Genomic DNA, 15,519 nt, shown 5'->3' on the forward strand with positions numbered 1-15,519 from the left:
GCAATATTAAATGTTACAGAATGTAATTAATATAATTTTTATTTTCTACGCTGGATCCTTTGTAGAGGGATTTATGGTCATAAATTCCATGGCTTTTTATGAATTCGAGTTTATTGTATTTATTGAATATTTAATAAATATTATGGATCGTTTTTGTTTTTATTTTTATTTTTCATTTTAGGTTTTAGAGTTGGATTAAAATAAAAAATATATTAACTATATTCTACAAATTGATATGAAGTTGAGTCTATAGTATTTATTGAATATTTAATAGATGTTATGGGTCTACCTTTTTTTTTTTTTTCCATTTTAAGTTTTAAGCTGGGTTTGGATTTAAAGATAATTTCAACTCATTTCATCTAATTATTATAATTTTTTTAAATTTTCACACAAAATATAATAAACAATTCAATTTTTAACTTTTATCTCAACTCACTATTCAAATATCACCTTAGGACTTGTTTGGATAGAGAAACGATCTCATTTCATCTCATATTATCTCTTATTACAACTTTCTCAAATTCTTGCATAAAATATAAAAAACAATTCAACTTTTTCAAATTTTAAAATAATAATAATATTAAAAAATAATATTCTAACAATATTTTATTCAACTCATCTAAAACCATCTAATCTCATCTCATCTCACTAGCCCATCTTATCTCACTAGCCCACATGAAAGAGGCAACAACTTGACAAAGCAATTTCTCTTTCCACTTGATGTTGAGGTTATATAAAAAAAAGATCACATGTGAGCATTGGCATTGTAATAGTCAAATGTTAATGGATCTTCATATTTTGGCTAGGCATGAGCAAAATCATTTACATTAGATTAGTCAAATCACTAAAGTTCAACATATGAGCTACAGTAAATTAATTTCTCTAGTCATCTTTGGCTAGATACTATTCACTAGGGGTGTCAAATCGTGTTAACGGGTCGTATTCGTGTCGTGTCAGAGTATATACATTACAGTTAATGGGTCAACACGAACACGACCCGTTAAGGGTTTCGTGTCAAAATTCTAAACACAAACACGACACGGTTTGATAACGGGTTGACACGACACGACCCGTTATGACACATTAGGAAATAAATTGACACGACACGATCCGACCCGTTTCAACCCGTTTACATTAATGGATTGAACTGACACGATTCGACACGACCCGTTTTATCCCATTATAAATTTTAAATATAAATAATATCTAAAAAAAAAACTACAAGTCTAAAATTACAATCCAAACAAATATCCACACACATTGTAACAATATATTAAAATTACATCTCAAATATGATAAACAAAACACACATAGTAAATATATTAATATTACAATCCCAAATATAATAAAAATTAAAAACACAAATCTAAACAAATCTAGAAGTTGAAGATGTATTTCTATTAAAAAAAAGACATCAGTAAAGTTTTATATCATTGAAAAATTACAGTCATTTATTTAATAAAATACTATAAATTTATTACGAGATTGATATATATATATATCTCCTAGAATTCTTGATTAAGATCATCTAGAATATGCCCGATTGAGTATGAAAAAGATAGACTCGTAATACAATCGTGTAGATTACATTTCAAGAGACTTTGGATAAAATAAAATAAATTAACTCTTTAATTGAATTTATTGGAGTTTTAGTTGAGTTAATGACAATAGTAAAACATGACTTACCTTCAAAAATCCCAAATATTTTAATTTTTTTTTCTTGTTTTATTTTTCTCCACTTTGGAATGACATATGTCACATACAAATCAAATTTATTAAATTTTCTCCGCCATCTCTTCTTCGATTCAAATTTAATAATTTATTCTTGTTAGGGAGAATTCTCCGCCATCTCAACAAACCACAACAAAACTAAAAGATGCTAATACAATCAATCTTTGATGTTCAAAATAGGATTAATAGCTAATTTATATTGACTGCTCATCATGACCAACTCATGATATTTCAGAATTTTTTTACTTTCTATGCTTATAACTTGATTTTTTTGGACAATTGTTTCAAGATTTTGGCACTTTCAAATTAAACCGGCCAGTTTGTAATGCCCATTTACCGACACTTTTCAAACCAAATAATTAAAAATGAGAGAAAAAGGCTAATTCACAATTTGTAATGCGCTTAATTATTCAAGTGAAAGCCACAAAGCAGCAGTAATTTTACACTTAATTATTCATGACCTGCGCATTAATCCCAAATACAATTACATGCTGTCATACAGAAGACTAAACCTTGCGCTTAATTTGAAGAAGCATACAGAACATTACGATTTCACAACACATTTCACAACTCCAAAATCAACTTTTCTTACACCTGGCGTGAAATAGGCAGCAGACTTAAGCGATGAAGCGTGAGCGTGATGGCAGCCAGTATGACAGTAATCTTAATCAAGTGGTTCTAAGTCTTAAGAACCGGCGTCGCAAGTAGCTCGGAAGAGCGATCAAGTGAGCGTGAGGAGTGAGAGCTGGCGCCTATTTAGGTGGAAGCGAGTCGCGAAATAGCAGCGTCCACAAGTGAAATGGAAGTGGAAGCGGCGAACTGGAGAAGCGGCGTCGTCATGAAAGCCAGGAAGTTCAGCGAGAAACGACGAGCAACGAGAGCAACACCTCCAAAAAAAGCGAAAGCAACAGGGGAGAGCAATAACAACAGCAAGAGAAGAGACGAAACGAGCGAAAGTAGGGAGGAGGAATGACTCGGAAACGTGAGACGAAAGCAGGATGCGACAATAGTGAAAGCGAGAAAAAGCGAGAGTCTTGTGGCCGATGTGATAGAGTTAGGGTTTTAAATTTGTTTCTCACTTTGGGAAGTGAAGCGGCTGATGAGTGATGAGTTAGGGTTTTTTTTTTTAAATTAGTTTTTATACTTTTAGTTATAATTTTTAGGTTATAAGGGTAAAGGGTATAAGGGTAATTTTAACTTTCATAACGGGTTGACCCGTTAGTAACCCGTTAAGCTATCGTGTCTTAACGGGTCAACCCGTTTTGACCCGAACCCGTTAAGACTAAACCCTAACCCGCTTTTATCGTGTCGTGTTCGTATTGGGTTATCGGGTCGTGTCACATATTGACACCCCTACTATTCACTCACTAAAGTAATATTTTAATCATTTCCAACAACCATTATATTATCTATTTCAATTTTGATAAATAGTCTGTTATTTTCTATCTTATTTTATTTCATTAATAATAATTAAATTATGAAATTAAAATTAAATTATTAATTAATATATAATTATATTTTCTATCTTCTTTTAAGTACAAATTAAATTATTAATTAATATATGAAGTGCATTTGCAAAATATTACAAAATTATGTTTTTTGTAAAATATTATTAAAATATATAATGTTATATTATTATTTTGACTTTAAGATGACTAGTCCAATGCATATTACTAGCCAAAGGTTAATGTAATAGCCAAAATTTGAAATTCTAACCAAAATTTGGATTTGGCAATGGTTAGCCATTACTCTCAAGTTGTTCAAATTTAAAGGTTTCAAGTGGGAGAAAGACAGACAAATAAAGGAGGTCCTACAATATTAATTACTATCCGCATAAATTAACAATAAACATCGTATGACTCACACTATCTGTTATGGGTCTCACATTGAAGATCTGAAATTTTATGTTCAAACTTGTGGGGATGTTTTTCTCTCTTTTATATAGTAATTGCCAAATATTCGGGCTGCCCTAGCTTGAATTGAATTTATAAGCACATTGTTCTTATCTTTTAAAGTAACTGCAAGATTATAGGGAAGAGAACACCTTAGAACTGGTCCATCCATTTTTCTCCAATTAATAGCCCTCCAATAGCAAAATGACACTTAGGCTTCCCATCAAAGCTATCATGGAGTGCATTGCAGCAGCCCCACTCAGTAATGTTCATCGACATCGATTTCTCCAGAAACACTCTCAGCTTAGAAGCAATCCCTTTCATCTGCCCCCAGTCGAAATCGATTGCACAGTTGCACCGCCGCATAGAAGTGGAGTCAATTCCTCTGCCACCATCTCAGCCCCTTCATCCCCTCTCATACGGCTTCATCCCCTCTCCCATCCCTATCGCAAGGCTTCATCCCTTCTCCCGTCCCTCTCAACTCTTGATCTGGTGACCCATTTCCGTCTCTCTCTGGTATGCTCTCTTGTATTGATTTTCTCGTAATAATAATGCTTAATTAAGAGACCCATAAATGAATTCCTTTCAACTCACATTGTATAAGCTATTTGAGATAGTTTCCTGCATCTATAAAGATGGCATGCTATATTTGAGTAGTCTAAATAATGGGTTTCTTTAAACTTATCTTGTGAAAATTTGCAAGACTTTCTATTTATTTAATTTTTGTTATCATTTTTAGGTACTGCTTATGCAAAGTTATCATTTTCGTACTAAATATCATTTTATGTACTACTCATTTTTCTGTACTGTAAATTTATTGCAGAAAGGTGAACAAATTGGTACGTTTATTTGGAACTGGTATTATTTTCTGAAAGTGGACAATTTTTGTGGCTCTGTTGCCCTTTATGTTTCAACAGTCCGACTCCTTTTGTATCTCAATGATGTTTATATAATTTTTGTTATCATTTTTTTGTTCTACTTATGCAAAGCTATGCGAGAAGGAGAGGGAACGACGGGGCTGAAGTCGTGAGAAGGGACAACCGTGCGAGAGGGATGTGAAGGGGAGATGGTGGTGCAAAAGTCGTGAAGGCAACGGACGGTCGACGTTGGACTGGCGTCTAACTTTGAGATTTCTGACTTTGAGATTTTTTGGTCTTGGAGGTTTTCTGGCGGCAGTGCATAGAGAAGAAGCGAAGCAGAGGAAAGTGGAGGACAATTAGATTTCTGGTCGTGGAGATTTTTTGCAGATTTCTAATGTGGCAGCAGATGAAAGGAAGGCTGATTTCCTTCTAATAACAGCCCGATCACTTAGAAGCGAAACTGTACAGGGAATAGCAATTCTTTAGACAAATGCGGTGAACGAAATTTAGTAAATGTTATAGTCAGCTAAGCACGTCTTTCTTCAATATGACTAGTAATTCCTTATTGAAGTGTTTTCTGAAGCATGTGTCAAAAGCAACTTGTTATCTAAGCTTTGCTATTCTAAATGAGATTTCCAAGAAATTTATAACATTTCGGATTTGAGAGAGAGCCTTCTAGAATTGGAAAATATTGCAGCAATCCTTCCTACTAAAGAGAAGTTAAAAGGAGAATCATCATATCTAGTCTTGAGACAACTAAATAGTTTTATTTTGGAGACTGTTAGAGACATAAAAGGATCCCTTAAACAAATGTGGCACATATTAGTGTGCTACAATGGTTTTTGTTTTCAATTCCACCTCTCTTCCCTTCTCTCTTTTCCAAACCCTCGAGACTCCCATCCATGAAGCCCAACCATCTTCTTCATTGATGTCGTCGTCCTTCGTAGGGGTGTAATTAGTCCAATCCGGTTAGGGGGTTACAAACCAAAAATTTTTGGTCCACCTTTTTTCCAGATTGAGACCACACCAATTACCACTATAGACATCCCCACCTTTCCAATCGGTCCATTTTTTTCAATTCTATCTGGGCCAATGTAAAATGGGCCTACCATACAAAAGGCCCAAAATCACTTTTAATGTGTATTTTGACTATTCTCAGCCCATCAGTACAAAAAAGTCCACAATGTTTATACTTTTGAATATCAACTATTTATCTTTATTCATATATTTTGTACTTGAAAATAATCTTTAAAAAGTTGAAAAAATTATCAAAATTATCCTTATTCATCCATGAGAATTAACAATCATCACAAAAGTTAAAAATAAAAATAAAGAAAATGAAATTAAAAAATACAATATCATCCAAACTCCAAATACATATGGTAAATGGTGATTTAGGTTATACAAAAATTACATAATTAATTTATATAAGTACTATATACAAATTATTTTAAAAAATTATATATATTTCAGCCAGTCCAGTCCAAAAAAACCACACACCTGGACTAGATCGAAAATCAAAATTCTAAGGTATATATGGACCGAACTGATATACTTAACGGTCCGATCCGGTTTGGTCAAGACCAAACCACTCAATCCAGTTAGATTTTTCGATTTAGACAGAATAATGTACACCCCTAGTCCCTTGTAACACCCGGTATTTTAAGGTATTTTTATTGAAAGATTATTTTTATTTATTCAAAATTTATTCTCTTGTTTTAAAGTTGTTGGATATTTAGTTGGTTTTATTTTTATGATTTTAATTTTGTGAAAACTATTTTGATGTGCTTTCTTAGTATTAATTATTGTTATGCATTTAAATTTCTCTTTATTTTAAATTAGTTTATTGTTGGGTTTAATTATTTTATTTTCATTTAATCACTACGTTTGAATTATTTTATTTTACTTGTTGTTTTGAAATCTTTTTCGTTGGATCATTTTTATGACCCAAGATGGACCTCATTTCTGGACCTCACTTTTTTCTTTTTCCCTTTTTCTTTTTCTCCTCTTTTTCTTTTCATTCTTTTTATTTTTCTCCTTATTTCTCCCCTGCTCTTCCCGCACGTGAAGGCCCTCTCTCCCTCTCTCCCCGTGCATTGCTTCTCCTCCACCCAGCCACTAGGGGTGTAACCGGTCCAGTTCGGTCCGGTTTTGGATAAAATTTAGGACCGAACCGGTATGTACCGGTTTTGTATTTTTTAAAACCGATTACGCACCGGTTACCCTCCTAAACCGGTACTTTTGGTTTTACTGGTTTCTGGTCCACTCCGGTTTTCTGGTTTTTTTAAAATGTAAATTTTACAATTTGTCATTAAAAATTTGTTTATAAAAAAAAAATTGATTTAAAAAAAATTGTTTTATACTTTTATTAATATATTAGACTATATAATAGTATTAATATTAGACTATTGGTATAGTTATAAGTTATATATTAGTATTAGTTATAAACTTTTAGTGATTTAGTATTAACATTTTATGTAATAATTTATAAATTATAATAAGAAATTATTTCATATATGAATATATATGTTATATATAAAATTTCACATAAAAATTTATAATTATACATTATATATAAAACTTATATATATTAATATTTAATATATATAAAATATTTTGTATAAAACTTATATATAAAAATATTATTTTTTATTTTTTTTAATCAACCGGTCCGGTCCGGTCCAAAAAATCCCGGAACCGGAACCGGCCGCTTTTTACATTTTAAAAACCGGTTTCGGACCGGACCGGTTCAAAACCAGTAAAATCGGTCCGATTCGGTCCGGTCCGGTCCGGTTTTTCAGTTTGAGTTTACACCCCTACCAGCCACCGTTGCGCGCCGCCGTGTGTCTCATTGCCCAGCCCACCTCCTTCCCCACCCTCCGGCAACCACCACCCTTCAATCTTAGCCTCTCTCGCGCCGCCGTTTGTCCCCACACTCACGCGAAGCCATTTCACCTCTTGTGTTCGCGCACCGCCGTCACGCCACCTTCGACCATAATTTCTTCACCACTTCATCATTGACCTCCTAGGAACCCAATGCACCCAACCCCAGCTCCGATCCGCCACCGATGAAGTACACCCAACTCCATTTTCATTTTAGACTCTTTTGGTCTTCGACCTCCGCCCACGCCGCCTCTCACGGCCGACCACCACCACCACTAGTTTCACCGACATCCCTAAGTCCTTCCTTATCAATCTTGGGTCTTCGTTTGTACCCATTCAAAAATGAGTTTTTGAGACCCACGGCCACAGTGCATTTGACACTGTTTTGTTGCTATGTTGCCACTTCTTGCAGCTCCGTGATCATTTGGAAATTATTATATAGCACTGTAAGTATTTTCTCAAAGAACTTTTATGATTTAAATGTATTTTTACACTAACTCATTTCACTGTGATCTGGTTGGTTTTGCCGGACTGAGTCCGAGGAGTAAAGGGGTCGGATGGATTGGTGGATGAAGTTGTTTGTATGTTTGGGCAGTGTTGAGTGTTGTTGGATGTTGGTTATTGAGATGTTTCATGTACATGGCATATTTACACGCATAATCATGTTTGTAAAGGAAACTGAGTTTTCGTGTAATTGAATTCATATTCATGTGTTTATTGAAAACTGAGTTTTTATGTGAAATGATTTTTGGGTGCGTGTGTATCACGACCCCAAGCCGAGATGGGGCATTATCTCGGTTGAGCTCCTCTGGTCACTCGGGAGCAGAATATACTGAGTGACGTCCCTTAGATTGTCACTGGGCGACAATGGGATCGGATGAGATAGTCTCATGCCGACTCCGTGGCCTCTCTGCTGGCGGGGGCTAGAGGATGCTTGGCCACGAACGCGCTGGGCGTGGAACTAGGCATCGCTCGTTACGTAGAGGGTGCTTGGCCATGAATGCGTTGGGCGCAGAACTGGGCATCGCTACGAAGCTAGGATGTGCGGATGGTTTCTAGGGGAGATCATGGTGCATATGGTAATAATGGATTAACGGACTATTTTCTAAGAAAATAGCGTGTGTTGGATATGGATTTTGTGTGCATCATTTTTTGGGAAAATGTTTTACGGATATGTTTGGGCCAAAATGGGATTTTGGCGTGTGTTGGAAAATATTCATTTTTAGGGAAAATGATATTTTGGGCATAATGCATATTTCATCATATGCATGCATTATTGTTGGTGGCATTAATGCACTTTTTATCTTGTGGTTGTTTGGATTATACTTACCTGCGGTACCATTTATGGTAACTCAGATTTCGATGTAGATGATGTTGAGGGCGAGCTTGGGGATTCGGCTCCGCCAGAGGAGTGATTTGGGATCACTCATTTTATTTTGGAACTTGTATTATATTTATTTTGGATGACTGTATAACTCTTTTAAACCACTTTTACTGATGTTTAAATTGTGTTAATAATTCTAGTACTTAGTTGACTTAAATTATCCGCTGCGTTGTTTTTGTATACTGTTGCATATACACACACTTGGCACTATCGTTGGGATGTGTGACCGTGTTGTCACCATCCGGGTGTCTCAATTCTCGTGTTTTTGTACATGGGAGTCGGGGGCGCCACATCCCTCGTCGGCAGATACGCTTCTCTCTCTTTGACAAGGTAGGGATGTCGTTATCGTCGTCACTCACCGGCAAGTACACCTCTCTCTCTCTCTCTCTCTCTAGGCTCAAGGAACGGGTGGGGCAATGGGGACGGGGGTTGGGGGAAGTGAAGGAAAGGAAAAAAAAAATAGGGACACATGGCACATTAGTACTGTACCACGTCAATTCGTGGGATCCTTTTGTGTTCCTAGTATTTTTTTTTTTTTTTATGAAGTCAGGAGCATTTCTCAAGTGTCTTCATTCTTGTGATATTCCATACCGAGTGGTAATGATAGATAGTATATAGGATCATACATTCTTTGGGAATGATAAATTATTGCTCTTTATAATGTGTTCAATTGAGTCTCAATTATATCATTGACCATTAATTTTGGATTATAGGTCTAGATGTAACTTAGACCTTCCTTAGGACGTTACCTTTATCATTGGATGATAAGGGTAGGCGGTATAGGTGGTACAATTGTAATACCGTATACTGAATTAGTAAGTGATGTAATGGCTCTTTTATTTGAAATGTTTTCTTTGTGTTTGCTTGCATCCAACTTGAGTAAATAACACCCAACGTCTTAGAACTGGGTCAATCAAGTCAACAGAATATACAAAGAGCATAGAACAACCTAGTCATATAACAGTACAACCTCACAGGTTGGGTTGCTTGTTACGATATTGTTGAAAACTCTCATTTCAAGTATTCCACCTAATGCACACTCGGCCCCCACTCTCTTTGATCAAACCTAACCATCTCACCTGGTCTTCTTGTAAGCCTCCTTAACAAGGGAAGGGGGGAAAAACGTATAATATGTGTCACCACTTTCAGGTCACACTTGTGGGTGGGAGGCTAAACATTGAGGTACAAAAATTAATCTATTTGACAAATGGAGGCTGTCAATTGGGCCAAGACCACAAAAAGAGCCCATGGAACTTCCATCCAATTATCTACACATTTTCAAAATGTTCACTACCCATATCACATTTCACTAGACTCATAGTCCATATCACATATCAGCCTATGAAAAGGGCCCAACCTGCATCCTATCTGGTTCTCATGGTAGCTACAATAAGAACAAGAAGTAGAAAAATTATACCACTCTCTTAATCACCATCCTTTTACCATTTGCTTATGTAGCATTCAATGAGTGATCCAATTATTTATTGCCACATTAAAAGATGATGTAAGAAGGGTGACAAAAAAGATAATGAAGAGCACTTCAACAAATAAAATGACAACAAAAAGTAAGACAAAAAGCAAGCCCAGTGAGACTTGTAGATGGCTTAAGGCTAAAAGCCATACAGATAGAGGACTCATAACTATAATGACGGGAGAGATAACCCCGAGAAATTGTGGATGAGGCCAAGGATTGAGTATGAATATCCTACGTGAGATAACTCCTACAAAATAGGAGATATCCTCTCCATTTAAATAAGGAATCACAAAAGATAAGCACAAAGAACTAGTGATTAGAGTTGATCGACATCACATCACATTATGCTCTAAATAACTCGTTAGAGGTAACATAATTTTTATCCTTATCTTTTATATACTTATTCTCATTTTGTTACTAACTTAAACATCGAAGTTTACACAGGGCGACCAGCGCCTTCCCTTCATTGCAGCAAGTGTTATCCGTGTAATTGGTAGTGAGAAATACGTCCTTAATAGGCATTTGGCTAGTTTAATACAACTGATTTAAAAAACAAATGAGTCATATTTTTTATTTTATAAGTATCTGACTAGTCTAATTCACGTGCTCTTGCATACCAACCTTAGGAAGGAGATCCATCCCCCACATAATATAATTGTGGGTCATCTCACTAGGTGGAGCGGGAGTTCCATGTGGTGGCTCGCAGCTACCACGTGGACAAGATGGTTTTCTAAAATAGTTTGTGACCATCTCATGGAGGAGCCGTTCCGCCCAATCAAGATACAACATTCTTCAAATGATCCGATTGGAATTCTATTTGATTATGAATATTCCAAAATTAGAGGTAATTTGATTTTAAGTATGTATATGTATAGTGTATTATTTTTGTTTGAGTTGGGAATATATGGCCCGTAACCATGAAGCGCATCAGCCCCTAAACGTGGTACCCATTAACCCCATATCGACCAACCAAAAAGGACAAGCCGTCCATTTTCCGCTCCTCTCCACTCCACTCCACTCATCTTCGGCCACGTGTTCCTCACTTCACCAGGGCGGTGACTTTCTGCAACACCGACCGACCGTCTGTCTATGCCATTCCCCACGGCACGTACAGAAAGCACGAAATACTCCGTCGAATCTAACGTCGTTTCGCCTCCAACTCATCAAACTTAACGCCGTCAATTTTGTAGTCTCAGTACTCCGAATCCCTAGGTTCGGTTTTTCAAACCTCAGGCTCGGACTGATCGCCACCCAACGGTCACGATCGCCTCATTGCTCGCTTTATATGGGTAACTCAGTGAGGTTTTTTCATTTCCTATTCTTTTCATATTTTCGGTGTAGGGTTGAAGCTTTGGTGTACGAAAAATGGCGGAGCATTCCGAGAGTGCAGGTTCGGCTGTGGAGTCAATGATAGAGAAGATAAGCGAGAAGATCCACGAGCACGATTCCTCGTCATCGGATTCTGATGACGACCAATCGGTCTCACCATTGTCAGTGAAAGCCAAGATTTACCGGATTTTTGGGAGGGAGAAACCGGTTCACATGGTTCTCGGCGGAGGAAAACGTATGGTTACAGTCTCTCTCCTTGAGATTACATATTGATATGAGATCTGTTATTTGATTGAATATGCATTGTTTGGCCATGTTTTCCCATTTTCGAATTCCTTTTTTATGTATTTGAAAAAAATGGGGATTTGATCTTTGGAAGCAACGAGTGATTCGATATGCATTGCTTTGCTTGAGTGACTCGATATGCTTGCCAAAGCAATGCCTGATCTGATTTCAGCTTCTTGCTTTTAGAAAGTGGTGGGAATGGCTGCGAAATAAGCGGAAAATGGTGTGTTGTGATGTTTGCGAGTATAAGCTGTGTCTACGTTTTTTTGACAGATTTTTTAGCGATCGATAATGTTAGTGAAGTTTGTTGGCGCGTTGTGTTTTTAAAAATATTTGTTTAAAGCTTATAGATTCTGTTTGGTTGTTCATAGAATGTAGAGAATAATATGAAAAATCAGGCTTTGAACTGTGGTTCCAGAGAATCTATAGGGTAGGGAAAGTAAACTGAAAATTCACTGGTGAATCACTCTTATGGGTCATCTCTACTTCACTGGTTAGTGCTTTTTTTCTTTTACTTAAGAGTGCAATTCTGAAAATGAAACAATTCATCCTTTTCCTCCCCCTAAGGTATTGCAACGCAATGTAAGTGTTCGTTTTCTGTTTACATTGTGTTTTTCTTTTCTTCTCAATTTCTGCGACGATTTGGTGCAGCTGCTGATGTATTCTTATGGAGGAACAAGAAGATTTCAGCCAGTGTCCTCGGTGGAGCTACTGCAATCTGGGTCTTTTTTGAATTGCTTGAATATCACCTGCTTACTCTTGTATGTCATGTACTGATTCTAGCTCTTGCAATACTGTTCCTGTGGTCCAATGCTCATACCTTTATCAACAAGTAAGCCTTGTGGGTTTTCACATTATCATGCCCAATTATTAATTTATATAAAACTCAGTTGTTAGGTACCTAGGCTGTGTTTTCATTTCTAGTTTTATTTAATTTATTGCCTATGATGTATATTTGTAGGACTCCACCCCGCATCCCAGAAGTTCATCTTCCCGAGGAGCCATTCTTGCAAGTTGCTGCTGCACTGAGAATTGAAATTAACCGAGGTTTTGTAGTCTTGCGTGATATTATGACTGGGAGAGATTTGAAGAAGTTTCTCATTGTACGTATTTTATGTTTCTTTGAAGAATCTTTACATTCTATTTTAATGCAGCATCTTAAATTCTTTATTGGCTTAGCCATCCCAGTCTATTAACTTGGTGCCCATGTTGGTTTGATGAGTAAATACTCTATCCTTTCATAAAGGTCGCTGCTGCTATATTTGAGATTCTGTTTCATACTTCCGAATGTACACAACATTATCATTCATGTCATATATTGCTAGTATCAGAATATGGGTTGCGCTAAGAAATATTGCATCCTTCACATGATCCTGACTGGCAATTCAGTGTGGAAGTTTATTCTGTTATCTGATTTCTAATAAGATTATGTTTTGGATGTCAGGTCATTGCTGGCTTTTGGGTTCTTTCAATTGTGGGAAGTTGGTGCAATTTCTTGACCTTATTCTACATATGTAATTACCACAAAACTTATGTTTATATATGCTATCGAATACAAACTTAATATTCTGAATTTTGATAATATCTTTTTGGAAACAGCTTTTGTTTTGCTGCACACTGTTCCTGTTCTGTACGAGAAGTATGAGGACAAGGTTGATCCATTTGCAGAGAAGGCGATGATTGAGATTAAAAAGCAGTATGCAGTGTTTGATGCCAAGGTCTTGAGCAAGATTCGAAAAGGCTCATTGAAAGGAAAATTGGCTTAGAGAAGCCAAGATGTTCTAATGATGTTGAACACCCAGCTAGCAATGGGCTTTGTCAGCCGTGAATGTGCTCGCTCATTTATTTTTGCTAGAGCCTTTCCCTTGCTTCTACACACAATTGTTTTTAGTATTTTTGGTGTTCAATTTGGTGGATTTGGCATGTTAACTTTGGTTGCAAGATTTAGGTGTCTACGGGTGATTTTGTGATAAACTTTGTTAGCTTAGTGGATCTCAATCCGTGCTTGTGCACTGGATTCACTTCAGAAGAACTTGTGCCTTTGCGATTAGTCATGGACTCTTATTGGTTTCTGAATGCAAGCATGATCTCGATGCACTCAGCCTTGAAAGATGGGAATCGGTTGTACCAGGTATGAGCAAGTAAATTATTGCAATTGTTAAGTATATGCTACTTCAGGAGTTCATGGATGTAATGATTTTTAAAAGATTATTTTGTTTCGATGTGTCAAAGTGAAAGGAATCTGGAGGATTTTCCTCGAGTTCCTTTTGATGAGGATGTGGCCTCATTGTAGATGGGTAGAGGGAATCTCCCATCATTCTAAAATGTTTATTAATATTATTTTAAATGGGCATGAATACTGTGGTAACACTATTGGAAAGGATAAAAATCTTAAAATTTGAAGTTTAAATTAAAGAAGAAAATATTGATAAAATACGGTTATTATATATTATTTTGCATAAAATTGTACGTACGCATAACACTAGTCGATGGTAATTAGTTTGTTTTTCTATGTTGAATATGTCATGCTCATTTTCTTGGGTTGATTACATAATTAGTATCTACGATATTGCTGTTTTGTGAAAACCTTCGTGTTTTTAGTTTGCGAATGTTTTGTCTTTTGGTTTTTAGAATAAATTTTGGCCACTTTTCTTATCTTTCAACGGGCTATATTTGATCATATGCAATTTGCAATAAACATAAAAGCACCAATAGCTCTCAAATATGATAATTTAGAACCAATAATTTCTTTACCATATTTATAAGGGCAAAAAGGGTTTTTGACCTTACATCAAGTAATCGAACAATTGTCGATTCAAAGGATAAACTTTATTTATATAAAATTGCTTCAAAACTTTTTTGTATAGTGAACTAGAATTCAATTTAAAGAATGCTCAATTTGCAAAATGAAAACTAATGTTTCGGTTGTTTTCAGAAATGAGATAAGTTGATATTAAAATTAAAAAGTTAAATAAAATATTTTTACAATATATTTTTTAATATTATTTTTGTTTTGGAATCTCACATATTGGTCAAAATGGAAGCTGCTGATAGTATTCTGGCATACTATGGTAGATCACGCTTAAGTATGTGGATTACACCCACTCATGAATCGCATTGGTACCATATACCTGAATGACCATCTTATTTAATTTGATCTGTATCTTATACTTGATCTTATAAAAGGTTACATGTTTTATATAATGTGAAATGCATGACATTCATAATACATACATAATTATAATATGTGAAGTTAAACATGATTATATATTATGATGAATGATATGCTACATGACATGCGTGGTACATAAATATTGGTTTCTAAAAAATTGACTTTAATAATAATATATCTAATTAGTTAACGTGTATGAATCTTAATTTTATGATCATGATATTTACCTCACAATGCTAATAAAATATTTTTGACACGTAATCGATCACCTATAACATATGCACATAGTTTGCATAAATTTTTAATTAAACATATACTTTATAATTAAAACCTGAATACTATTTATATAAAAAAAATCTGAATACTAAAATAATTTATATTTCCTAAAAATATGGAATTCTCATTTTAATCCTAAAAGTATTCCAATAATAAACCTTATGGTCAACATTAACCAGGCATGGGTATTTTTGTAATTTAGCTATCTTAAGGATGATGGGGAGGGATAGAGA

At 35.5% G+C, this 15,519-nt stretch overlaps 2 protein-coding genes across 3 annotated transcripts; both read left to right on the forward strand.

Annotated features, from left to right (window-relative positions):
- The first annotated feature begins 3,855 nt into the window (after positions 1-3,855).
- LOC109002692 lies at positions 3,856-5,055 on the forward strand. Of its 2 annotated transcripts, XM_018980539.2 has the most exons (3): positions 3,856-4,139; positions 4,447-4,462; positions 4,613-5,055. In XM_018980539.2, exons 1-3 carry the CDS (start codon positions 3,858-3,860, stop codon positions 4,651-4,653), a joined length of 339 nt encoding a protein of 112 aa, XP_018836084.2. In that variant the 5' UTR covers positions 3,856-3,857; the 3' UTR covers positions 4,654-5,055. The 2 variants fall into 2 exon arrangements, 1 of the variants encoding a protein (XP_018836084.2); XR_001998050.2 differs by lacking the exon at positions 4,447-4,462.
- Positions 5,056-11,534: 6,479 nt separating this feature from the next.
- On the forward strand, positions 11,535-14,112 carry LOC109002713 (reticulon-like protein B5). The gene is made up of 5 exons (XM_018980574.2): positions 11,535-11,788; positions 12,490-12,670; positions 12,800-12,941; positions 13,283-13,352; positions 13,438-14,112. The coding sequence occupies exons 1-5, from the start codon at positions 11,590-11,592 to the stop codon at positions 13,602-13,604; spliced, it is 759 nt and encodes a 252-aa protein (XP_018836119.1). The 5' UTR covers positions 11,535-11,589; the 3' UTR covers positions 13,605-14,112.
- Positions 14,113-15,519: the final 1,407 nt, after the last annotated feature.

The sequence above is a fragment of the Juglans regia genome, chromosome 12, assembly GCF_001411555.2.
Source record: "Juglans regia cultivar Chandler chromosome 12, Walnut 2.0, whole genome shotgun sequence".
Lineage (NCBI taxonomy): Eukaryota > Viridiplantae > Streptophyta > Magnoliopsida > Fagales > Juglandaceae > Juglans > Juglans regia.

Bases quoted from the DNA above. Each gene is read 5' to 3' on its own strand.
- LOC109002692 (XM_018980539.2), top strand. From the start codon at position 3,858: ATGGAGTGCATTGCAGCAGCCCCACTCAGTAATGTTCATCGACATCGA.
- LOC109002713 (XM_018980574.2), top strand. From the start codon at position 11,590: ATGGCGGAGCATTCCGAGAGTGCAGGTTCGGCTGTGGAGTCAATGATA. The intron at 11,789-12,489 runs GTATGGTTACAG...GATTTGGTGCAG, and splicing joins GGTTCTCGGCGGAGGAAAAC to CTGCTGATGTATTCTTATGG. The intron at 12,942-13,282 runs GTACGTATTTTA...TTTGGATGTCAG, and splicing joins ATTTGAAGAAGTTTCTCATT to GTCATTGCTGGCTTTTGGGT.